This window comes from Larus michahellis, chromosome 1 (genome assembly GCF_964199755.1).
Source record: "Larus michahellis chromosome 1, bLarMic1.1, whole genome shotgun sequence".
NCBI classification, from domain to species: Eukaryota; Metazoa; Chordata; class Aves; order Charadriiformes; family Laridae; genus Larus; species Larus michahellis.
The window spans coordinates 120,354,056-120,372,083 of NC_133896.1; the positions used below are offsets into that span (position 1 = coordinate 120,354,056).

Below are 18,028 nucleotides of genomic sequence, written 5' to 3' on the forward strand. Positions count from 1 at the left end.
ACAATGCAGCAGAAAAACAAGCAATGTGGGTTTGCCACAGGAATTAATTAAATGCAATCTTTCTTTCTTTTTTAAAATGCTCAAAGGTTGTAGATCTTTGAACAAAACCGCAGAGCTATACGCTCCCCAAGTCTGGTATTAACCTTTCCTGTGAGTCTAAGGTTTGTCAGTGTTATCAGCATGGAGAGAATCTATTTTTTCATCTCTCCCCTACACATCCCTCAGACAGGGAGTGGTCCACAATCCATGGCTACACCAAGAAAACCTTCAATTTTAAACAGAGCTCTGAGCTGCATACCACATACCCAGCCTGTTGCTGTGGACAGCCTACGTGCAAAGGTGTCTCTAAGAAGTCAGCAGCAGAGCAACACCAGCTTTGCATTGTAACTTTGATGGTTTCTGTACAAAACATCTCCTGGGCAGGGCAACTATTTTGAAATGCAAAGCTGTTCAGGGGCAACTTCAAAACTGCATTCTAATTTTAGATGGGCGTTCACGATGTGACACATCTCAGTCAGAATAATACAGGAAAGTAGCCTCCGGGGAGGGAAAGAGATGCAAAGAAAAATATTTGCAGAAGAGGAAAACAACAGTGGTGCTGCCTCTCCTCGTGTCTCAACTTTAGGGCATGCCTAAAGGAAAAGGTTTAAGTCTGTGTGAAATCGTAACACTGGAAGACAGAGAAACTGAAGCCTGATGATTTGAGAAAGCTTTACCATGAGACTGCTTGAAGCGCAGGGGTCCCTCAGGGCCCAAGCGCCACCACGATGTGAATCGCCGGAGCAAATTCCCCCAGGCTCTCGAAAGAAACCGCCGAGTACGCCAAAGCGCAGGGTCTGACCCCTCTTCCCCCGCCGCCCGGCGTTCCCAGGCCCGGAGACCACTCCGCCGCCGACCGAGAAGGCCCCGCTTCCCCTCCCTACCCTCACGGCGGCGGCTCCCGCCCCGACCGTTTCGCCTGCGGTGACAACGCCACCTGTAACAGCCGCCCCCACCGCCGTTACACAACGACCCCCACCGCCAGGGGGCGGGTGCCGCTGATTGGCGCGCACCCGCGCGCTGCACGTCAGCCGTCCGCCTCGATTGGCCGGACCCCGCGTAAGCACCGCGCGAGGCGACCCGCGAGCGCACGGCGATTGGCCGCGGCCCTGAAGGGCCGTCCTATATAAAGGCGGCGGGAGGGGCAGCCCCGTAGTCTTCGGGTGTTGGTTGTCGGGGTTTGTCCTGTGCGCCGCTCTCCGGCCGCTGCGGGAACATGGCGACGCTGAAGGCCGTCTGCGTGATGAAGGGGGAAGGCCCTGTGCAGGGCATCATCCATTTCCAGCAGCAGGCAAGGGCCAGCGGCCGGCGCGACCCCGTCGCTCTGCATTTCCTCCCTCTGCCTCGGGTGCTCGCCCGGCCGCGGTGCTGAGTCATTGTGCGGGGCGGGCGGCGCGGTTCTCCCTCCCCCTCCTCCTCTCCGGTGGCTGCGGAGGCTGGTCCTAGGCCGCGGCCCCGCTGGCCGCGGTGGCGGGAGGGGCCGGGGCTGTTGCCCTTGCGCTCCGGGTTGCCGTACCCTGTGTCGCCCTGAGTGTCCCAGCGCAGCGCCGAGAGGGGGTGGGAGAGCACTGGTGGCGCCGGTAGCGAGCGTGTGCCCTCTGTCCTGCTCGGGGTTGTTCAGCTGAGCTCAGCGCTGGACCCTCAGGCTTCCTGCGGAGCTTGTTTAGTGGTGTCAGAGTAGAGCTTAACGGAGCTTTAATTGCTAAATGGCCCAGAGCCTTTTTGAGCACTCAGGCATTATACTCAATAAATAAGTTGGGGTTGTGTACAGGCAGTGCTCTTATCTGTAGAGGAGGAATGACTTTATGGTTACTTGTACTTCCAAGTGGAAGTACATGATTGTTCTCAAAAGCAAGGAATCTGTAAAGGGCATTCCTTCTGCTTACTGGTACATAAAGAGTATATTTTAGGTGGCTAAATAAATGCAGACATTCAGTGAAATACTGTATTGGGATATAGAATCAATTAAGGTGGTTATTGATGCCTTTGTAACTGAACTTGCAGTGGAGTCTCTAAGGCTTTGTGTTGGCTATAAAGCTTCATTTGATCCAGGGTCATTTAGTTTTCTAGTATTTTGCTGATAACAAACTCTTTCCATTAAAGGGTAGCGGACCAGTAAAAGTTACTGGAAGAATCTGTGGCTTGATTGATGGAGAACATGGCTTCCATGTCCATGAATTTGGTGACAATACAAATGGTAAGATGTCTATCCAAGCATTTGAGTTACGGTTGTAATGTCATTGCTCAGCTTTAGAGAGCTTCTTTTAGTGTTGCAGCTGCAACTAGTATAAGACTTGGGTCTTATGACTGCAAATCTGTGTTAAGAAATGATAACATTTCCTAAGGAATTGCCTCCCATTTAATACTTTGAACATGTTTAGGCTGGTGTTTGAGATCTGACGTATCAAGCACTAACCTAAATACTTCAATAGCCTAGTGTCAAGACATAAAAAAGCTTTGATCTGAGCCAGAGTGTTCTAGAATAAGTAATCTTACTTTATTGAACTTTTATGTAAGTCTGTAGTAGGTTACTTGCTTCCAGAGGGTTAGTAGAACATCGTCTCCTAGACAGGAGAGTAGCTATTTCATCATCAGTGACTTTACTTCCTCTGCCTATAAGAGGGCTACCTTGGTGTATTGTGTAAGCAACAGATTTAAACTGGCTACTGGGAAAAAAAAAATCTCTTGATGGCTGTGTTCTCTTTCAGGGTGTACCAGTGCAGGTCCTCACTTCAATCCTGAAGGCAAGCAGCATGGTGGACCAAATGATGCAGAAAGGTGAGTTTAATGTTCCTGGCCTCCTGCTGGACCTCTTGCTACTTCATGCAGTGGCCATCTAAGTGCTACTTTGTGCTTGGGAGGCCGCTTCATGAATAATTGTAGGCCAATACCAGAATAAAACTGTTAATTCCTGTGGGACTTCTAGGGTCACTTGAAAAAGGCTGTCATAACCGTACAGCAATTTGTTAGACACCTTGGCTCCAAGAGTGTGGGTAAAATGTAGTCTTTGGGACATAGTCTTGGTTTTATCGTAGCTTAGGGAGAAGGGGAAATAAAGGCAAGGCTCTTAGTGAGTGAAGGGTCCTCAGGGTATGAGTTGGGGGAGTTCATGTGTTAAAGCCTTACGTGGACGGTGGTGGTTTGCATCTGTTTCAAAGCCAGGTTTTGACAATAGGAGCCTTAAACTCTCAGTTGTTGTGCTGTATGCAGGCTTGTCATGTGGCAGATCAGGATCATCAGTGGAAGGTGCTGAGGCTTTAGGGGGGGCTGCAAGATGAATACAAAGCTGTGTGTGCCCAGGCATGGTGGCTTTTTATTGGGTGTGCTGGACTGTTCTTATCCTGTTAGCTTAGGTACTGTACTGCCTACAGTATGTACTCTTCAGGGGCTGTGTGTCAGTATGGGGTCTGACGCTTATGCTGAGCATCACTTCCTCAGTGGGAGCTGAGACCTAGCTCTTCCTCTGGAACCAGTTTTCAGAGTCCAGTTGCCTTCAGGGAACCCTTGGCTGTTTGAGACCTGATGTCTGAACAATTGGTTTAAATGGTATGTTGACTGGGTTTGGGGACCGGAAGGGGGTTGCACAAGAGCAGAAGTGTGGCACTGAGTGGAGCTAGGAGCAAGTGTAAAAGATAAGCTGGACTAGCATTGTACCAACTTGGCATTGGGACTGGCCTTTGAATGTTCACATTTATGTCCATAACCACACCTTCTGCGACTGATAAAATCATACCCAAGTGATTGGTTGCATGCCAGATCAAGCAGGCTGGCTGCTAGCCAGCAGGCTGGATGACAGAGCAGCATGAAATGGTGTGCTCATGGGCTTCACTGGCAGCCAACTTCTCCAGTGCTAAAGGTCAAAATGGCATGAACATCATGGCTTCTGCTGGTTCTGCTTTGTCAAATCCTGCTTCTGGTGTAACCTGTCTGCTCAGGCAGCTCTAGGCTGGGGAATTCCTTAGGAGGGTGTAAGAACTAGATCATGCTTTTGTCTGTGTGGAGTTGAAACAATTGGACTGAAGCTTAAATCAAGCAAATTCCTAAAGGGAAAACTACCCTTGGCCTGATTTTACAGGACTTGGTTAAAGTATGAAATCGGTGCTATGCTGTTGAAGAAGCTGATCAATGTTCAGCAAGCTGAGCACGCATGGAGAGTTTTAGAAACAAGTTGGTATTCAGGGGTCTGAATCTGGATAGATGGGTCTTGCAGAACATCATCAACTTGTCTTTTGAGTGAATGGTTTATTTGGGGCAGATGTGTGGGAGACAAGACACTGGAATGTCCAGAAGTTCAGTGAGGCTTAATTCTTAAGGGAAGTCCTAGTGGAAATCTAGCTCTGATTAAAAACTGTGTGGTAGACTAATCGTATTTAAATGTAGAGCCTGCAGCTGCTCGTGGAATAGCTGATTTGTGATAGGCATTAAAAGCTCTTAATAATGGCAGTGTTTGCACCAAACCTTGATGTGCAGGAAAGGTTATTTCACCTAATTTGAGAGAGAGATGCCATCAGCATGGAGGAATTCTTGTCTATAAGAGTTGTGCACTGTTGGCTTGGCTTGTTAGAGAGTGATGGCATTCCTTTCCCCAAAGTTGATTACTTTTCCAGTTTCAAGTTCTGCCTTGGACTGAATTTTAATCATTGCTTGAAGTGAAGGAGTTAAAATAGTGGAAGTGGTCAGGATTGACTGGTGGTGGTAAATGAGGACATATGTTCTCTTTAAGATAAGTTGGAGGAGTACTTGAGTGCAGTAACTATGAGTATTGTGTTGTCCAGGCCATCACATAGAAGGGCTTTCAATTCAACCCATTGTTCTGTGACTTTCTCTACATGTTTGTGTAGGCATGTGGGAGACCTTGGCAATGTGACTGCTAAAGGAGGAGTGGCAGATGTGGACATAGAAGATCCCGTCATTTCTCTTAGCGGACCACACTGCATCATTGGACGTACCATGGTGGTAAGTGTCTTGGTACCTACTTGGATGCTTTAAGGAATTTTACAGAAGTCTTGACAGCGAGTGGAGACTTCTTGATGCTGGAGGCCAGTCCCTGGTGTGTGTTACAGGACTTGTAGTGCAAGATTTCTAATGTGGGGGGAGTTCTTTGAAGCCCTGCCTGAAAGTCCTCTTCGTATTAGTATGGCACTTCACTGCAGTGAGATCTTAACTTTCTGACTGCCCTCTGAAGGTGTTCCTCTCCATTTAATGTTGCTTCTTCCCGCTGTGAGTGACTGAAGAAACCTGATTTGAGGAAGGAGCTGGCAGCCTGGCACAAATGCTGTCACTGAAAAGCATGGCAGTGGGCACTTTGGGGCACTGCTCACTAGTACTGCTCTGGTGTGACTTGTGCCATGGTGTCCCTGGGAAGGAGGGAGGTAGAGGTGGAGTGGGCTTGGCCTCCCATGAGCATTGTCAGTCTTGTTTCCCTTGGGACTCCAGGCTGCGCTGGCATCAGCTGACTGTACACCTGCAGGACACAGGCTTGGACTGATTGCCAAGGAGCAGGGAGATGTGTAGGGTGGCACAGCCAAGGCATTGCACCTGCAGTCAGCCTTGTGTTGTAAGGGTGACCTTGAATGTTAAGTCCAAGCTTGCTCTTGGACTCGTAATGACTTTTGAAACACGGGGGCTTGACTTCCAGTTCAAACAAGTTCAGCTGAAGGCAGTTTAGCTTTCTAGACAAGCCTAGTCTAAGTGTTTAGCATGGGTATCAATTTGGCATTCAGCATTACGTGATTACAGTAGGTTCTCTGTTGTGTAACACACCGTGCTGGTAGCTGGCATTGCTGCTGTCACTGCTGCTACTCATGGGAGTAGTGAAAAATGTTGATGAGTTATGCAATAACATGAATTAAGATATCTTCAATTCTTTTTTTAGGTCCATGAAAAACGCGATGACCTGGGTAGAGGGGGAGATAATGAGAGCAAAATAACTGGAAATGCTGGCCCTCGTTTAGCTTGTGGTGTAATTGGAATAGCAAAGAGCTAAGTATTGTACCTGAAATGCTTAAGATGAGTGATAAATGGGCTGTATTTCATTGCAAATGCTGTACTTGCCCTTTGTTGTGCAAGCAAAACATTTATCACTTAATCTCATTACTACTCTGCATTCTGAGTATCACTTAAACTGGTGAAGGCTGACTTAATTTTGTATGATGTATATTGCAATTAAAGTGACCCTGATGGAATGTCTCTCTAGTCTTCTGCTAAAGCATCTGCTGTAACCATTAAGTATAACTTCACTAACTGGAACTACCATTCTGTGTAATGGAAGATGTATCGTAGTGATCACGTCCTGAGCACCAAAGCTTCTGGTACGCAGTGTGATGTGGAGGATTAGCCTTATGAGCGTTGGGAAGACGACTCACCAAAGAGCAGTAGGCACTGCATGTATCAGGGCTTCCTCCTGGCAAAGTTGCAGCATTTGTAGGTTTCAAACTTGTGTAATAAACTTGCTGGGCAAATACACCTTGGTCTTGCTGTCTATAAAAATAAAAAGCAACCACCAAACCCCTCCCTGCTGACTTCCTAACAAAGGAAATGTAGGCCTGGATATCATAATGTCAGTAGTTAATTTGCTAGATGCTGACAGCATCCAACAAGTTGCTTCCAGCCAGTAGCCCTGAACAGCTAAGACCTGAGCTCATCAGTATGGTTTTTTTTTTCGCTTGTGTTGTCATGTGTTTTCCTGTGACAGATTCCCATGTTCTCTGGTAACAATCCAACCCCCTCGGTATGTTACTGCCAGGGGCTTTGTGTACCTAAGGACAACTGCTGCTTTGCAGATGTACCTTCTTGCTGTAAGACGTCGTGGTGTGTGACACTTGCATGTGAATGCAAAGTGTGTGTGCGGTGGGGAAGCCTTAAGCACATAGAGTGGTCTGGCTCCAGCATGTGTCCTTGCGCCTCATCTGGACCTCTGGCTGTGTGGGTTGGGTGGTTGTGGGCTGGTGTGCAGTGGAAGTCTGGGTGCCTTGGTAAAGACGCTGCCTTTCTTCAAGCTATGCAGGAGTGTCTAGTATGGAATAGATCTTTCCTTAAAAATGACATAGCCAGAAGTTACATATTTAATTTCATGAAGCTGTTCAGCAGCGTAATCACTGTGTACTAGTGCCAGCTTTCACTGTTTTCTTGTATGTACTTCTTAAACACAAATTTCCAAGTCTTTTAATAGAGAAATTAATTTTAATGAAGACTTGTATCAACATTCCTTTATCTTGTACATAAGAGATATCCGTGGAAGTAGTTGGTTGTAGTTCCAGACACCCCGATTGCAGTGTAGCATGTTACAGATGGAATGGCTTTTGGTAGTATAGCAAGAACACTGTAAAAACACTCCAAACTTACATTGCAGGTGGCAAGCAATTGTGTGTACAGTCTCTACCCACCTGTACCGCTTCCAGTGGATTAATCTAGGCTCTGATTTAGCTGCTGCAGCAGAGTTCAGATAGCGACTGCACCTTTCAGCTCCCTCCTTGAGCATCGGGGGACACTGAACACACACAAATACCACCATCACCTCTTTGCTTTTCAGAAGTTCAGAGGACAGTTAGGCTGTCTGCCCTTTCCGTAAGGGGGGAAAACCAGCAAGTACTTGGTAGGTGGAGCTGTAGTGGAATGAGCGCTCCCAGCTGTTCTTGGTGCTCTGAAAGCCTGGCGTATGAAGATCTTGACTTTCAAACCTGTTCTCTCTCGATGGGTTAATGGTTTGACAGCATACTAGCCTCTAAGTCAATGCTGTATTGAAGGATGTGTAATACTTGGTTTATGTACAAACAAATCACTGTATCGGGCAGGCACAGGCTCCATAACCAAGGTATTAATTGCTCTTGTCACTGTAGTCTCTTTATCAGCAGTGGATGCCTACACTGAGCTAATTAATCTTTCAGTAAGAATTTCTGGTTTATTTGAAAGCCAGAAACTTGGTAGTCGTTAGAAGGGTAGGATACGGTTACACAGGTGATGCTGTAAAGATGATGCATCCCCAGTATGTTTATTATACAATTACTGCTTTGGAAGGATGTAAGAAACTGTTCTGCAAAGGATGTCTGAGGTTTTCCTAGGCTTGGATTTCAATTTCCTTGAAAGGGAAATGGAGAGAACGTGAGGTGGCATTTGTGTGAACAGATAAGCCTTCTGTCTCTTTCATTCTTGTCTTCAAATCCTTTAATAAAGTGTATTCATTAAAAAAAATCCTACCTCCTTACAGAATTACGGCATTTTTTTTACTAAGTCTTAAACATAAGACGTAAATCTCTGGCTTTGTATGAAAAAAGTTAGTTCCACTGGCCCAGCATGAAACAAACATTAAGGACACAAGTTTTAACACATGGAAGCTGAGTTCACTACAAGTATGTAAACAGATTTTTTTTTTCTCTCTTTATTCTGCTATTGCAAGAACATAAAAATATATGTCCTCTCCCCCAGTCCGTAACTCCACATTTGCTTTCCCTCCCCCGAATAAAACCCCTCTGCTGCAGAGCAGCTACGAAAAAGTACTGATGTAAGAAAGCAGCTGCCCTTCACTTAGGCGGGAAAAAACCTCCAACTTTAAAAGTAGAACACACCTCTATCAAGGAAAAAAAAAAAAATTAAATACGCACAGGATTCATACAATTGTCCCGCTATGCTTCAGAGTTTAACCAGCTTCAACTGAAGGCCTGGCGCTACCTGAGCCCGGTGGCCTGTGCGTGGCCGATGGGTGAGCAAGCCCCTTTCGGGGCAGCGGGGGCCAGGGATCCAGCTGCTCAGCCCAGCCCAGCCCAGCCCAGCCCGGTGTCTCTCAAGAGCCTTTTGCACCCAAAAGGGCCAACCACAAAGATCCTGTATTCGCCCTCTTAAAATTACTGAAGCGATGCGGAGAGAACTTACACAAATAGGAGAAAACTTGCGCCCTCTGTCCATCAGGCCGATGGGGACATCGTTGGGGGGGTGGGGTGGGGTGGAAAATTTAAACCTACCTCTTGCGGGATTACAGGAGGTAGACATCGATAACACAGACAAACGGCAGCAGCCCAGACTTGGGTGAATGAAGAGGCAGCATTTCAAAATCCTCGCGCGCCCTCCCGCCTCCCTTCCTTTTCCCAGCCCCCTTTAAAAAAAATAGGTTAGCATTTTATATCGTGTTTTGGTGTCTTTGATTTCTCTTTCACCCCACTTTCCAAAAAAAAAAAAAAAAAAGCATCAATGAATAACAAGTACAAAAGCTGCTGAACTGGTGCACTTCCGAGCCCACCACACACAGTCATAACATTACAAGCAGAGCAGACCATGTATGTCTGAAGGTGTCCACTTTTTTTTTTTAAAAAAAAGGCGAATTAGGGCAACATTTACCACAGAACCGGTTGCGGGGGGGGGGAGAAAACAAAAAGAAAAAAAAAAAGAACTGATTGCATTGCAAACACTAAACAGTTAACTCTTCAATTAACATTTTAAAACCTCTAACTTTTACCTAGTATGGTCAAGTAATCATTAAAATGCAGCAATCTAAAAATCAAGATGACTATTACAAATAAAAATTCGCTTCTGTGAATAGCTACACAAACAGATGTCTTTCTTTTAACAAATATAAACAGAACAGTCTAATTTAGACTCCAATACAGCATTAACAGTTCAAACTTTAAGATGTTGAACACTCCTTTTTCCACTTCAGTGCAGTGTAGGAAGAATAGCACACGTTAAAGTTTGTTACGAAAATAGAGTTTATTAAAAACACATCCCTATTGTTTTGAGGAGCTTTCACCGTAACCTTTTCTTAAATTAAAAAAAAAATAGAAAGCACTTCTACTTCTGATTTGTAAACTTTTTAAAGTCAAAACTTTAAAAAAGTTACAGCAAAAATGGGTAATATTTTAATCATATCTTCAGTATCTCCTGTTATGTTGTGGCTATTTTAAATAGAAGGGAAGCAATCAAATTGCTTACAATTCCCCACCGACTACTGAGGGGCTGTGATATAAGCAGAAGCAAATATAATACAGCAGACTGTACAACTCTAAAGCTCTACACTCCGACAAATGTCACTGGCGTCTCCCGGCAACTTCCAGTCTCTAGCGAGGAGCCTCCGCCACTGAGCCCATCTCCTTTTCCGCCTGTTCCACAGATGAGGTAGCCTCGGATGGTAACTCTTCCACAGGTTTCACACCTGTTGGTTCAGACTCTCCGGCGGGAAGGTCTGAAACAATGTCTGCGTCCTCCATTTTGCCGCTGTGCGATTCATGGTTTTTGTCGCCATCTGCCCTGTCTGTCAGCTCCGCTTTTTCCTTGCCTCGGTTTTCTTCCTTGTCCCTACGAGAATCCCTGTCTCGCGAATCTCTCTCTCGGTCTCGATGGCCACTGGACCGCCTGTTTCTGTCCTCCAAGTCTCTGTGTCGGTCACGCTCGGGGCTTCTTCGTCCCCAGTCTCGCCTGTCACGATTACTGAGTCGTTCGTGATCTCTGTCATCGTTGCGGTTACCGTAGCGCTCGCGATCATTTTCTACCCGATTTCCGAAAGATCTCCTTCCGTACCTTTCCTGGTCTCTGTTAGGCGTGAACGTCTGCCTGTCGTTCCTGTTAAACTGCCTCCCATCTCTGTTATCCTCAGGTCCGCCCGGCCCCCCGCTTCCCGGCATCCCCCCGGGTCTCACAAAGTGACCCGGCGGTGGGAAGGGGGTTTTCATTCCGTGGGGGGGAGGCATCCCAAAGCCCCCCGGTCCCGGCGGGGGCCCTCTGTGCATCATGTGGGGAGGCATGTGTCGCGGTGGCATCAGGGGAAAGCGCTGCAGGGGAGGGGGCGGCATTCCCGGCGGTCGCTGGAGCGGTATCAAACCAGGCCGGGCACCCAAGAGGCCGGTGGATGGAGTCTGCAAACCAACAACGGGGGCTGGCGGCGGGGGCGCAACTCCTTGAGTGCCTGAAACAAACAAACACACACGTACAGAGTAAAATCAGAGGCTGGCAGGAGGGGAAAAAAAAAGAGCAAAGCATTTTCATAATTTGAAAAACATATGCCAAAATAATCTCGTGAAGGGAGTAACACCAAAATCGTGAGGGCGGGGGTGGGGGGTGCAGAGAGCAGCCCGCAAAGCTTCCCGTGCTGGTTTAGACTCTGAAGAGAGCACCGTCTTTAAACAGGAGTTTGTGATGTGCTAAGAGTAATTAATATTCAAATAGCAGTAACTAATCACTTATCCTAAAGGCTTCCTTTTTGTGCAGAAGCCGTTGCCATTTTGCAGGTCAGAGCTCTTCCTGATCAGTGCCCTGCTGACGAAACACCTTCCTCACAGGTTATGCTTTCCAGGCTTCCTAATTAAAGACACCTCCCCTCCTTTAATTAGCTTTAAAACCTTTCTGCTGTATTACAAACATCTGCGAAACTGTATCTGGCTAAAAGCCTTAAGGTTCGAACAGGTCACCACCGAGATTTTCAAGGTGCAGAAGAGGTGTCAGATGCAGTGAGCTGCGACGGGAGAGGTACGGTCAGAAGAGGGCTGGGGTAGGAGCAGGAAATCACAGAGGGTTCAATTTACCATTCCAGAGAAAAGGGATACGTCAAAGTTTCATTTTAGTACAGTAAACCTTGCCATGTAAGCGAAAAGGGAATGCAAGAGGTGATTTCTGGACTATTTTTTTTAAAACACAATTTTCCATCCTTTATAGCACGTAGCCAACACCAACTATTTCCCATCTGAAGTCCTGGACTCTTGTTGTTAGCGTGGTCTTTGTAAGAGGAAAAAAAAAATGGGACTCTCAAAACATACCGTTCGAGAAAGCTCAGCCCAAAGCTTGTTGACATCAACACTATAAGCCAAAATGAAGGATTACCGAGCTCCAGATGAGGACTTCACAGCAATAAGCCCGTGCCCCCTTATCTCACGTGCCTCCTTTTGTTTGAGCTAGTAACGCCATTGTCCCCTGTTCTCTGTAGCCTTTCTGCGGGATCTATCTGCTCTTTCTGCTCATTGGCAGTTATTTACTTGAAAATAAGCTCCGTATCTGAGAAAGCAGGTGTTGTTTTGGAAACTCCCAAACTGAAATTTAAAGGCATCAAGAGTTGCCAGCAGAACAAGCACGAATCTCTCCTAATCCATCTTGCGCTCCTTTATACGTTTGTTGAGACTATAAATAATGTTTTATTTCCACATATATTAATAAAAAATTAAGGTTAAGAACGCATGTTACATAAAATTTTGTTACTCCTGCTCTGGGTAAAACTAGAAGTGAAATAGCTATGTAAATTAATACTAGAATTAAATACCTGGCAGTGTCATCAGTGAAAACTGCACTTTGATTTCAGCTTAACGACCACGGTGGAGCAGACATCCCAAATAACCTTCCACTCAGCTATCGGACTTTCCCTCTTCCTCCATCTGCTTTATTTAGCGTTTCTATCCCAAACGTGCCTGAGCCTTCCGAAGAACATACGTGTTGCCCTTTCATCACACCACTTCTTTTGCTCAAGAACATCTCTAACAGAGACCCTTCATATCTGAGTGCTCTTTACGTTCATATTAGAAGGAAATTATAGTTTGCCCATCGGGAGAACTCGGGTAACAAAGACGTGAATATTCTTCTGGTCCATGGTATCGCCTTACCTTCCCCTCCAAGCAGTCACTTTTAAGACACGGCCTGATAGGTCACACTCTTTGAAAGAAATGTTCCAGCAGCAATAGCATATTTTTTCTGGTTTGGTCCCCCCCCCCCCTTTTTAACTTGAAAATGCACCGCGCTCCCCCTCCTCCTCTTCATAACCAGGGCTGTAAATCATCTAGTTTAAACTCCTCCCGTGCCTCAGTACTACACATCTGACGAGGCAGACATAAGGCTAATGATGTCTTCCAAGAACGTTATTCTGATGAATTCTGAGGTCTGGGGCTATTTTTGTTGATAAGTCAAGTCTTCCACAGAAGATTAAAAATAAGGCAGAAAAGAATAACTGAGCTGAAGGGGCTAAGCACATGCTTCTGCTCTATCGTAGCGGAGTAGATGTGGGTTACAACAGCATGAACATGAGGCAAGTGTGAAAAGTTCCTTTAAATTTAACAAGTACGGGTAATCTAATTTCTCAACCTTACTACTACACAAAATACAGCACAGAGGCAGCGTAACGGTATCTGAAACTTATTTTGTTCTGGACTGCATCTGCAGGGCAGCTGAACATTTTTTAATCAGCTCACTCAAAATTTGAGGCTGAAGCACACTGTAGAAAGAACTATTAGGGTTTCCTCGCTGTGCTGATAAACCAGAAGATTAAAGAAACTAAAAATTTCTTCCGAAAAAGCTGTCCAGAAACACATCCAAGTTCACTGAAAATGCTCAGTAAAATTAGCCACTCAGATTGCACGTGCAACATCCAGGAAAATTTAAAGCCCTTTGTTGTCTTATATAGGGAAAGACAGTATGTAAAATTTAAATAGTTTGTCAAACACGAAGCACCAGAGCTCCTAGGGAAGCAGTAGTGATTTAATGACCATCTCATACCTGTGCAGACGAGTGATGGAATTGATCTGCCCCAGCCTGTATTTTACTCATTTGTTCATAACTGTAAACCTTTTTGTAGCAGCTAACCTTGTCTGCTTGCTTACGGGTATGAAATACAACCATCCCTTTCACCAGCTGCATCACTTGGCTAAGACATGGCTTTTATTACAAGACATGGCTTTTAATACTGGAGACAGAATCCTCAGACCTTACACCTAAACATGTTATTCTGTTCAAATGCGTAAAAGTATAGATTGCTTTCACAACTTGTCTTTATTTAAACTTTTACCAGTGACGCATAGTGAAAGGTCCTCAGAACTTGCGAAGAGTCTTTACTATGAAGAACGCAGAGGCGAGTGCACTAGGAAAACCCATCGCCAACCACGAGCGTTGATCCAGAGGTACAACAACAATCACAGTGTCAAAAGTTTCATAATTTCACTTTACTCGTTCAGACATAGGCCAAAATGCTATAGCTGCCCTGAAGAAGTGTCTTCTATCCAGAGAGGTCACAGGAGTCATCCTTACTCTTTCCATAAATTAGGTAAAAAGCTAGATTTCTGTGGCACTGTAATTCCATTTCTGATTATCTTCTCTTCTGGCTGGACAAAGCCCATGTTCCCTTGTGGTAGTTACCAGTGTTACAAATGCTAACTTAACTGAGAAGCACAGAATCTGATTTTAGTTTTTAACTTAACTCTGCTCGGTAAGTGATTTGAGTGTCTCTTATGATCCGTTAAATTACTTCTCAGCTGTGCTGTTACAAGAAAGCAAGCGGAGGAACGGTGTTTTCTGTATCGAACAGAGCGATTCTGCTTCAAATACACCTCCTTTGCAAATCCGATGGAATATGAGAACAAGAACTCAAAAGCTTACTATTCCAGCAGAATGGGCTGAAGGTTTACACTTTGAGTGTGTTGTTGATGTTCTGCAACATTTAGCATGTCACATTAATTCTCCTATCATTCTCCAGTGGGGAATGTTGCATCTTAACACTGGAACATTAAATACTACCAAGAAATTCTTCAAAGAGGGACAATATTGTAAGTCTTGTGCCTTTTTCTGGAGTTTGATAAAGAATCCTTTAGACCAGGCCAAGACTGTAAAGAAAGAAGCCTAAACTTAAGTGCCTAAATATCGATTCACAACTTAAATAACTTGCCATAAATACCAACATTTTTCAGGCTAGTAAATGCCCATCACAGAAGCCGGTGGGAGCTTGCTCCTATTTGTGTAAGATGCTTAAACAAGGATGTAAGAGTCAAACTATGTTATGTGTACAGTGTTGGTTACTGGTACTAAGACTTCTAAAATTCCTGCTTTATAAAACATAAACACTTGACTGATCCAGGTTAGGGGAATCATCAAGGCAAAACTGAACTCCAGGAACGATGCTTAAGAGTTCATGTTCCCTTACCTCTGAATTCTTATTTGGTAGTATTAAGAAAGCAACAGTCATATATGTAATTAGCAAGTATGCAGTGTTTGTTACGCTTTTAAAATGGGCTATCAAAAGAAGTCTGGAAATGTATTAGGTTTATCACCGTTCATATCCTGTGCTAATAAAAAGCTCGTCCTTCCTGTGAAGGAAGTATCCACGGTATAATATAGTAATACTCCGATGAGCACAGAAAATATTGTAGTCTGTCTTTTATAATTTAATGAAGATTGCAGAAAGACCATGTAGTTACTTAAGAACAAACCAGCAAGGGAGAAAAGAATAGTAATTCAGCATGCATTAACAGGAAGCGAATACCAAGCTCAAGGAGAACTACAGTATAATTAATCTTTGGTAATACGCAATTATCACTGTAGGAATTTTGGTAAAAAGAGCACTAGACCAGAACCTACAAACTGCAATATGGTGTATTTAATCAAGATAATAGATCACAGAATCTGAATATTTGAAACACAGCATCTGCAACAGCAGTTTATTACTGGTCCAAATTACAGCATTTGCTGAACACTAAGAACAAGTTGGCAAATCAAAAATGATTTAAAAGCCTGTCACTTTCTGCAATATGCACATGTAAAAAGAGTCTAAAAATCTGCTTTGCAGATCATTTAAAAAATTACATATGAGCACACACTCACAAAACCAGTTACAGTCTGGATAATCTTGTTCAAATTAAGAACAAGAAGCCATAACAGCAGCGAATATAATCAAGGATACAACTAAATCAAAACAACCTGAGGGTGGTTTTTAGAAATAAGCACAAAAAAAATTCAGACAACATGTCCATGAGGGATCACTCCTCTGAAGCACAAACACATCTTTGTTGGAAGTGATGAAAGAATTACATTTTAGGAACGAATGAAATTAGTGGAGATGAAACAGAATGTAACTTACATTACTAAGAAAGCATATGAAATCTTACAATAATCAATTTAGAATTACCATATAAAACCTGAACAGATAGATAGATAGAGAAACTTCATTTTGAAGTTACAAAAATTAGAAAAGAGCTCCTGCGTTTGTACAGATTACATAAGGCGTTCTCAAGCAAGGTTACGTTTAGATCTCTAAGACAGTCTCTTCAGGGCAATCTTCATTCCTTGAATTCAGCCTGCTGAAGTAAATTCTTCTATCCTGCCCAAATATCCGAAGAACACTTCTTCATTCTTCACGTTACACTACTCAAGCCCCTTCATCCCTATTTCCCCAAGCAGAGTCCTCATGACATACTTCATGATGCTGTCAAACAAATCTTTCTTCCACCTTCTTATCTCAGCTTGGAGAGCCACATCATGGGAATGTTTAACGAGCAGTTTGAGGACTTCGTGAGAAACCAGTCGCACGATCAGTCATCTATTCAAATTGCTAAACCATACGCTTGTGAACATGAGGTCCTTTAGTCTGAAGCATTTGATTTCCCCTGTCTGCACTTTCCCATAGCTAACTGAGGGCGATGCTGAACTTACTCATTTACTTTGTCCAGCTCATTTGCCTCTGGCCTGTACAAGACTGCAGGTCAGATAGCAAGGCTACATGTAAACTGTCAAGCCCGCAAGTACCTCTGGGCTCCGGGACCGGGATGCATATGTAGATTGCACCTCATGTCTGCACACATGGGGAAACCCTGGCACGCTCCATTTCCCCTGCTTTGATTTCCCTAGGAGTGAAACCTGACACACGGAATGAAAAGGAAGGAATGACGATGCAGCCTGGCCAGCTCTTGAACTCAGAGGATGGGGAGGGCAAGACTTCAAGGGACACTCCTTTGCTACCTAGATCAGCACAAGTGGTAGAAAACATCACCTCTTTTCATGTTTTTCTTCCAGCCTAAGGAGAGGCCAGATCTGGACTCTCACATGCAGAGCTCAGCTCAATTGATAAGTGCATCAAAGTGGTCTGACAGCTTAATTTGTGTTAACTTACTGAAAAGTTTTAAAAGCAAAGACAACTGACAATAATCTTTTCTCTTTAATCATGTGAAACAATATCATGGCTTTCTTCGAGTTGTCTTGTATCTTTAATCAGATTGTGAACAGTCCCCTTTAACTCCGAAATGTCAGGATGGAAGGATTTTACGTAACTCCTTGATTAAAAATACCTTCTTCTTGAAATAAGACACTCATCAACATAAATATTACTTAAGTAAACACAAAGATCTTAAGCTATTATTACTTCAGGACTACTCTGTAAGCTCACACATGCAATCTTATAAAAAGACCTGTCCTATCCCCTTGCTGATGAGGCTGAACGTTGACAGAAGTCACTCTGACCTCAACTATTCAGTAAACAAGTTAATAAAAACAAAGGCAAGTTCTTCTTCTTCAGATTTATCAAATTCAGCTTCCTTGAAGTTGTAAGAATAAAAAAAGCTACCATCCAAGTAACTAATATGGGTATATAATCCACTTCACTCCAAAATTAATTTTGTAAAACCTTTTTCTTATGTGTATAGTGATACAGCAAACTTCAGAATAACTTAATACATTCCAAAGGCTTGGAAGAAAAAGTTCAAGTTTTGCTGTACAAAACGTAGTACCATGAAATTAAAAAATCTGGTAATACAGTATTACAATTACAAAAAGTATAACTTCATCACTAACATGTGAATGTCTTAAATGTATAATCCGATAATCCTTATCACTACAAAATTCTCTTAATCCATGGTGTCACCACAGAATTTTTTTTGAGCTTTTCTCTGTTTGCTGAGTGTGCAAGATACTCTAGGATAATTAGCTGCTAGTTTTACATATCTGCTTTGACAGATTTTAAGAAGCAGACTGATTTTCAGAGAAACAGCTCCTCATTTTTTTGAAAAATGCTTTTTAAAAGTGTTTTATTTTGAATTTCCAACATGAGGGATCCAAAAATCACTAGTCGTGACTGGAAAATTTAGCCATCAATACCAATAGAGCAGTAAGCTCTCGGAGACAAATCTTTGGGGTTTTTTTTCAGTGTAGACTGTAAAGTTCTGGGCAGAAACACACTAAAACAAAATTATCTTTTTCATTCACTTGTTAGGCTCTTATTTAGAGGTCTGAAACCCCATAAATGTAATAATCTCGTTAAAATTTGTAG

General features: G+C 43.8%; 2 protein-coding genes across 5 annotated transcripts in view; one reads left to right on the forward strand and one right to left on the reverse strand.

Annotated features, from left to right (window-relative positions):
- Positions 1–1,029: 1,029 nt before the first annotated feature.
- Positions 1,030–6,504, forward strand: SOD1 (superoxide dismutase 1). The gene is made up of 5 exons (XM_074600761.1): positions 1,030–1,330; positions 2,143–2,236; positions 2,748–2,817; positions 4,881–4,995; positions 5,915–6,504. The coding sequence occupies exons 1-5, from the start codon at positions 1,256–1,258 to the stop codon at positions 6,023–6,025; spliced, it is 465 nt and encodes a 154-aa protein (XP_074456862.1). The 5' UTR covers positions 1,030–1,255; the 3' UTR covers positions 6,026–6,504.
- A 3,215-nt stretch (positions 6,505–9,719) lies between these two features.
- Positions 9,720–18,028, reverse strand: part of SCAF4 (SR-related CTD associated factor 4) — a 45,766-nt gene continuing 37,457 nt past the window's right edge. For all 4 annotated transcript variants that reach the window (XM_074600728.1, XM_074600717.1, XM_074600706.1 and 1 more), the window contains one exon: positions 9,720–10,930. In XM_074600728.1, the coding sequence (XP_074456829.1) occupies positions 10,086–10,930 (845 nt within the window). In that variant the 3' untranslated portion in view covers positions 9,720–10,085. The remainder of the gene's footprint in view (positions 10,931–18,028) is intronic.

Bases quoted from the DNA above. Each gene is read 5' to 3' on its own strand.
- SOD1 (XM_074600761.1), top strand. From the start codon at position 1,256: ATGGCGACGCTGAAGGCCGTCTGCGTGATGAAGGGGGAAGGCCCTGTG. The intron at 1,331-2,142 runs GCAAGGGCCAGC...TTTCCATTAAAG, and splicing joins TCATCCATTTCCAGCAGCAG to GGTAGCGGACCAGTAAAAGT. The intron at 4,996-5,914 runs GTAAGTGTCTTG...TTCTTTTTTTAG, and splicing joins TCATTGGACGTACCATGGTG to GTCCATGAAAAACGCGATGA.